The 7841-nt window shown below is 36.9% G+C and overlaps 1 protein-coding gene across 1 annotated transcript in view; it reads left to right on the top strand.

Annotated features, from left to right (window-relative positions):
* Positions 1 to 7841, top strand: part of LOC107668638 (zinc finger protein GLIS3-like) — a 32222-nt gene that overhangs the window by 16643 nt on the left and 7738 nt on the right. The window contains exons 5-8 of the mRNA XM_016460583.1: positions 1079 to 1240; positions 2304 to 2414; positions 4613 to 4745; positions 5658 to 5751. Of these exons, the coding sequence (XP_016316069.1) occupies positions 1079 to 1240; positions 2304 to 2414; positions 4613 to 4745; positions 5658 to 5751 (500 nt within the window). The remainder of the gene's footprint in view (positions 1 to 1078; positions 1241 to 2303; positions 2415 to 4612; positions 4746 to 5657; positions 5752 to 7841) is intronic.

The raw sequence follows: 7841 nt of genomic DNA, 5'->3' as shown, positions 1-7841 counted from the left end.
GACCGTGATCTCTGGCATTCCTGTCAGGACATTAGAAAGGACAAAAATCAGGAATGTCACATTTTTCTAAGATGAGGCCACTGCAGAATCATTGTGATGTCATTTAATTAATGGGAACAGTCAAGCCTTTGATGTTACAATTTGTGCCATTTAATTTAGATTTGTTTTCTTTATGCATAACACACACATATTTTTATATATACTAATATGTATATATATATATGCATACTAATAATATACATAAAAACTATGTATAATATTAAATATAAAAATATTATAAATATTTTATATATTATATATAAAACAATATTTGTATGTTATGCATAATGGCGAAATATATTTATTGCACAGCAAAACTGTAACATCACAACACTATGTATATCAATATTACATCAATATGTATTATAATATTTTGATAATATGTTTATCTGTGTTTTATGATCATTTGATGATATATATTGTCATTATATAGGCCATATAGGGCAACAGCTTATGGTTGCCTAATATCATCTCCCCTGTGATGATGGTTTTACTCAGAAAATGCTCATCTAAAACGGCATCATTGTCAAGAATTAACTATTATACACCTTTAGACACATTCCTGAAAACTATGACTGAGCGTGAAACTATGAGGCCTCGTTAAGCGTGTCTCACGAGCGGCTGAGCGCTGAGATCATCATCCAGGAGAACGGATGAAAACACGTCGCCTACTATTGTTCCTACATTTTTTCCATTTTAATTAGCTTATTTAATAACAATAATTGCACAGAGAATAGTGTTGGTTTAATCTAATGAAGACTGCACAGAATAAGCAGAGGGACCGTGAAAACCAAGAGTGAAATTTGAGTGAAACTGCATCAAAGTCTCCAGAGTTATGCATTGGCCCAGTTCATTTACAATCAGTGCACTGTGATGAGAGCGTGTGATGGCATTGAATGAGACGTAAACTGGTCATTTGAGCAGCAAAACACTGACCCCTCCTGGTCGATCTGTGTCATGTAGTCCAGAGAGAGTGTTTAACTGTTCAATGTGACACATCTAACCTTTTTTTGTATCGTATTCTTAACTCTAACTTAAGTTTGAGGGCTGTCAGAAGGCGTTTTCCCGCCTGGAGAACCTGAAAATCCATCTGAGGAGCCACACGGGCGAGAAACCCTACGTGTGTCAACACCCCGGGTGTCAGAAAGCCTTCAGCAACTCCAGCGATAGAGCCAAACACCAGCGAACACACATCGACACGGTGAGCGGAGCCCGAAAACCTCATGCAGGGTTCCTACACATTTTCCATCTCAAAATTCTATACTTTTCCAGACTCAGATTTCCAAACCTCTCAGTAGATTTTCAGACCATATTTAACATAAATGGTTCATAAAGCACTATTTTCAGCTTCTCAAATATCATCTGTAAATATTTTTATTTTTTCAGGGTTCTTTACATTGATTTTCTCTAAGTGACTTTTGCATGCACACAAGAAACTTTTTTTGTGCACTCGAGAAACTATTCACATGCGCATGGGAATTTCTAGCTTTATATAACCTATTTCCTTTGTGCATCACTGCCATCTAACTCATAAAGTGAGAGCATGAATGCACATGAATTAATAGAGATTTGGCTTTCCTTATGGTACCTCTAATATCAAGGACTAATGTCCAATTTAGCACATCTGCAGCAGCAGAAAATGTGCATTGTCCTATTTGCCAAGTTCAAAGGTCCATAAAAAAAGACTGGTATTGTAAAAAAAAAAAAAAAAGTGTTCAAAATGTGGCTTTCGTTAGGGCTTTAGGTCTCTTTAACGCATATTAAGTGGCGGCCAAGACACCACACTGCTAAATGGGCTGATAGGTTCAGTGTGCATTGTCCTATATGCTAAGTTTAATGGTTTCTCGTGCACATAAAAGTCTATATTTTTTTATTTTTGCAAAGGTCCTCGAGGCTATGTCATATGGAGCTAAGAATACCGTGAGAAGAAACCCAAAACACAAAACATTTTTGCATAATTAAAAAGTGCACCTTGAATTCATTCAGTCGTGTTTGACGATCACTAAAGAATCACTAAACAGCTGCCATGAAAACACTTCTTGTATGATAAACTTAATTTCCTTTATAAAAAACTAAATGAGGGCAAAAGTCTGGAAATGCAAATATTTTTCCATACTCTGCTTTATTTTTTCCATACTTTTCCAAACCACGTAGGAACCCTGCTCATGAAACTGTCACGCGAGACGGTTTCCAGAGTCTTTCCGCGCAACACACCTGCAAACACCAGGCAGAGACGTGTGCACTAACAGGTTGTGTCTCTGCAGAAACCCTACGCGTGTCAGATCCAGGCCTGCGCCAAACGCTACACGGACCCCAGCTCTCTGCGCAAACACGTCAAATCACACTCCTTAAAGGAGCAACAAGCCCGGAAGAAGGTACGAGGATCACCAAAACACTTATAGTTATTAATCCTAATGTCATTCCAAACTCTGATGCTGATCTATTTTTTCATGCACCACAAAAAGGAATATTTAAATAAAAAAAAAAACGTTTGGAATGACTAAGATTGTTTAAAGGGGTCATATGATGCGAGTTCAAGTTTTCCTTTCTCTTTGGAGTGTTACAAGCTCTTGGTGCATAAAGAAGATCTGTAAAGTTGCAAAGACTAAAGTCTCAAATCCAGAGATATTCTTTATCCCACATTTAATTCTGTTACTTGCTCTTTCCATTGAATTATTTGTGAAATTGATCAAAAGCTGAAGAAATTGAGCAAAGCTGAATTTTCAGCATCATTACTCCAGTCTTCAGTGAATCCTGAAAAATAAAATGTATCACAGTTTCCACAAAAATATTGTGCAGCACAACTGTTTTCAACATTGATAATCAGAAATGTTTCTCGAGCAGCAAATCAGCATATTAGAATGATTTCTGAAGATCATGTGACACTGAAGACTGGAGTAATGATGCTGAAAATACAGCTGCGCATCACAGAAATAAATTACAGTTTAACACATATTCACACAAAGTTATTTTAAATCAAAATAATTTTTTTCACAATTTTTACTGTATTTTTAACCAAATAAATGCAGCCTTGGTGAGCAGAAGAGACTTCTTTTACTATGGTGTTTTTTGTCCTTCTTGGAGTTTTCACATCTTTTGTACGTAAACAAAGACTTAAAAAAAAAATCCTTTTGTGTTCCACTGACAAAAAAAATAAAAGCATATAGGTTTGGAAGACGAAGGTTTTTGTGTAAAGGATTGCACAACACAAGCATTGTCTCACAAAGAACAAACACAGAGATGTGCGTTTGTGACACAAAATACCTAACATTTGTCAAGAGGGGTGTTGATTACGAAGTCTCTAAACTTGTAACTTGTTAGCAGCCTTGTTAGGATCCGTTCATTATCACGGAGGAACCAAATAAAGGTCACGTCACCATAGATACAGATTCCTCAGGTAGACGTTTCTAGGAGAGAAAAAATAGTGCAGCACATCAACCTGCGCCTCTGCTTGTTCACGATCTGTCCAGTGTGTATACATTCATTTCATTCTCATCTATGATTATTATGAATTACTCAGAATATACTGTATTCTTAGACACGCTAAATATAATCACGCAGGTCGACAGCTCCAAACGCTGCAATATTTGAAGCTGTGATATCAAACCATATGCTCATGATTAATTACAGCATATTCCGCTCAATTAAGCAAAAGATTAGGAGCCGATTATCCGAGCCATTATCTCCACTTGTTGTCATCTATTTGCTTTAAACTCGATTGGAAAGTAAATGCAGTCTTAAATCAACATGAAATCGAATTGGACATCATTTTCTTTTTCGGTCTTATTGTGAACGATTTATTCCAAATATGATTTATCATTTTTTTCTCAAATCATAACTGAAATGACTATCTATTTCAGCATCTAAGCTGCAAAATAGGTATTTACACTTAGTTTTAGCATAAAATTCAGGTTCTCCATAATTCTACAGTAAATAAAATGGTGTAGGATTTACTTTGAAACAGTTTTCACTCGGAAATTACATTTAAATTTCATAAATAATTATATGGAAAGAGTAATCAGAAATAAGTAACAATTAAATGTGGGATTTTTAGGTAGAAATATAATTTTCTTGTAAAATGTACTCTAATAATCTAATTACAACTTCACAAAAATATTTTTTACAGTGTACTTTATGGGCAATTTTTACAGTCCAATAAGTTTCTCATTGATAAAATCAGTAACACTTAAAGCATTTATGTATAATGCTTCATAAAAGTATTCATACGGCATGTTGTAATGCATTCATAAATAATTGTAACCAAATATAAAATGCATTATAATATTTGAAGTTTTTTTTGTCATGCATTTTAATGCATTGTACTTTCTAAACGCGTAACAATGTATAGATAAGTATTATAATGTATTATAACTTATAAATTATAAATTGCTTACAATTATTCATGAGGTCATACAATGCATTATAAGGTGCTTCTATAATGTTTTCTACTTCTATAATGCATTATACTGTATATAGATGCTTTAAGTGAAGTGTTACCCTAAAATCCACCCTCAATCCCTCAGAAACAGTTGTGAATGCAGGTCATGTTGATTTTGTGTTTGATGTGATGTAGTTGAGACGCAGCACAGATCTCAGTCAGGACGGACTCACCGAGTGTTTGACGGTTCAGCCGCTGCAGCACAGCCTCGTGCCACTGGACCTGATTGAGACCAAGCACCAGTTGCCCACTGATGATCTCTACACTGGTACGAAACACTTATTAATACTTATATATGAGTTAGAATAACAGTGTAAGAGACCGTTCACACAGCATTTTTGCGTTCTGCTATAAGTTTTGCTCCATATCGTGTCTCTTCTTTCAGACTAGTGGAAAGAAAACACCCCAGATACACATTTAAGTGTTTCTTTTATTGCACTTTATCTATTTGCGTCTGTAGATTTAAATTCCGATCCATATCTTCAAAGTTTTTTTTTTTCTGGCACACACCAGATTTTAAAGTTTGATTCCTCTCTCTATACTCTGAAGGTTTGTTCATATTTCATTCACACTGATTTAAACGACATTTTACTCCTAAAAACATGGTGAAAATGTTTTTGTTTTCTGTCTGTTGACAGTATTTTCTGATTTATGGAGTGATAAAAAGAGAAATCCAAACTCTAATATCTCAACAAAATCAAACTATTTTGAATCTGGCTTCATCCAATGTTCAGATTTCTGTTCTGGAAATGCATGCAAATTAGTGCATATTTAATTAGATAATGCCTCGTTTGCATATTTAAACATAACATTTCTGAAAACTTGTAAACCAAAAATGTTTGCAATCCTTTAATTGGGGAAGTATGGTGAAATCTATTAGTGATTTTTTCACCCCATTCACTTTTGTTTTGCCTTTTGACATGGAAAAAAAACTAATTTTAAAACAGTTTGAGACATTGCAAAAGATGCAAACACAGCGTCCGTCCAGTGCATATTTAAATAGAAAAACACTGGAAAAGCAGTGCAGTGTAATGCAAAAAATGCATTCTGTGTAAACTTTCAGTATATTTTGGTTATTTCATTTCTTTTTTCATTGTAGTGATGGCTAATGGCATCTAATCTTACCACTGTTTGACTCAAGAGTGATGATTTTCTGTTTTGTCTTCTGTCAATGTATAAGTCTTCACCCTAAACCAGAGTGCGATGCAGATCCCAGCCGGTCCACAGACCCTTCAGACCCACATGCAGCTGCTGCCCTTACAGGGAAACAACAGGTAGAAAAACTTGATCAGTTTTCAACGAATGACATCCAGCGTTTTGAAATGCATGAGTCACGGCATTTAACTTCTGTGAAAGTGAAAAAGAATATTCAGTGGGAACTAACTTCAGCTATAATATTACTGCTCGAAGTCAGCGTGAACTCAGATTTCAGTCTATTTTCTAAATGTACATTTAACATTTAATCCGTGCAGGTTTAATTTTTTTTTTTAAATGTTTTGAGCTCGTAATGTTAAATCAGAATATCATAACTGGATCTTCTCTCTGCTGACGTATGTAGGATTTCACCAATCATTTAATGCACTTAAGCTCCGCCCCTGCAAGCTCTGAGAGCCACGCCCACATCTCAACATCCAATCAAAAACCAATTAATAGAACCAGGCCCCACCCAACATGTTTTATTTTTCTGATAAGCCAATACACTTGGATGTACATGAAAATACGGATAAAGAAATGTTTTGTCACTACTTCCGTTTCATGAAGACTTTAAGATTCCTGTTCCCTAACTATGCGGCCTTACAGTCATAGCCAAACGTTTTTGCAGTGACAAATTTTGTGTTTTGCAAAGTTTGCTGCTTAAGCTGTTGTGGTGTTCATTCACAGCATTTCTAGATTATTGTGTAGAGTGATCAGATGCATTTTAAATAATTGCTAAAAGCTTCATTCACAAAAAAAAACGTTTTTTGATCCTGACACAAAATGACCAGCTAACATTAATTGACTAATCATATCAGCAGCACATGTGAAAGTGTGAATGAGTACTAGTCAGGTTAATCACTATCATACTAATTAGATGGTAAGAGCAGACTGATTGCTATAAAAGGAGGGAAGAAGCGCTTCCAATCATCGTGTTCTTGTTAGCAATGGTTACCTCCAAAGAAACACGTGCAGCCATCATCGCTTTGCATCAAAATGGCCTCACATGCAAGGAAACTGCTACAAAGAATATTGCACCTGAAAGAACCATTTAGCGGATCATCAAGACCTTCAAGGAGAGAGGTTGGACTGCAGTGAAGAAGTCTTTAGGACGTCCCAGAATGTCCAGCAAGCGCCAGGACATCTCCTCCTGAGGAGTCAGCTACAGAATCGTGTCTCCAGCAGTGCAGAGCTGGCTCAGGAATGGCAGAAGGCAGCAGAAGTCTGGTGCAAAGTTATTTTCTCTGATGAAGCTCCCTTCCGACGGTTTGGGACATCTGGAAAATCGATTGTTGCATCCTGAGACCATCCATGTGTGGGGTTGCTTTTCAACCGAGGGAGTGTTGTCTTATAATTCTTCCCAAAAACACTGCCATGAATAAAGAATGGTATCAAAACGTCCTGCAAGAGCGACTTCTTCCAGCGATCCATGAGCAGGTTGGTGATGATCCTTGCATTTTCCAGCATGATGGAGCACCGTGCCACAAAGCAAGAGTGATAAAGAAGTGGCTCGAAGATCATTACATTGAAATTTTGAAACTGTGGCCAGGCAACTCCCCGGATCTCAATCCCATAGAGAACCTGTGGTCAGTCCTCAAAAGGCGAGTGGACAAGCAGAAGCCCACATATTGTGATAAACTCGAGAACTAATAAGGCAATAATTGGATCGCCATCAGTCAGGATTTGGCCCAGGAGCTAATATCCAGCATGCCAGAGCGAATTGCAGAGGTTATGAAGAACAAGGGTCAACATTTATGTCACTGCCAAAACGTTTGAATTCTTGTCATGACTGTACATTAAAGGTGACATATAATGAAAATCTGACTTTTCCAGGTTTTAAGTGCTATAATCAGGTCCCCGGTGCATCTACCAACCAAGGAAACGTGATAAAGATTAACCCAGTAACTTTGTTTTGGTAAGCCTTTTTTTGCAAGCATCTGAGAAAACGAGCGCGTCAGATTTCGCCCCCTTGGTGACGTGGCAAAGGGATCTCATTATAATATTACCGCCGCTTAATCTGTAAATTTCCACCCACGGCGCCGTCATTGTGTTTTTTCACAAACGACAACGGTGTACCAGGTCTAATGCCATGGCAAAGGTTTGAGCAAAACATGCTAACTGTTCTGTCTTTGGCTGCACAGACGAGCACAGAACACTATTTAGAGTCCCA

The sequence above is a fragment of the Sinocyclocheilus anshuiensis genome, unplaced genomic scaffold, assembly GCF_001515605.1.
Source record: "Sinocyclocheilus anshuiensis isolate Anshui unplaced genomic scaffold, SAMN03320099.WGS_v1.1 scaffold116, whole genome shotgun sequence".
In the NCBI taxonomy this organism is placed as follows: Eukaryota; Metazoa; Chordata; class Actinopteri; order Cypriniformes; family Cyprinidae; genus Sinocyclocheilus; species Sinocyclocheilus anshuiensis.
This window is presented reverse-complemented; position numbering and strand designations above follow the sequence as displayed.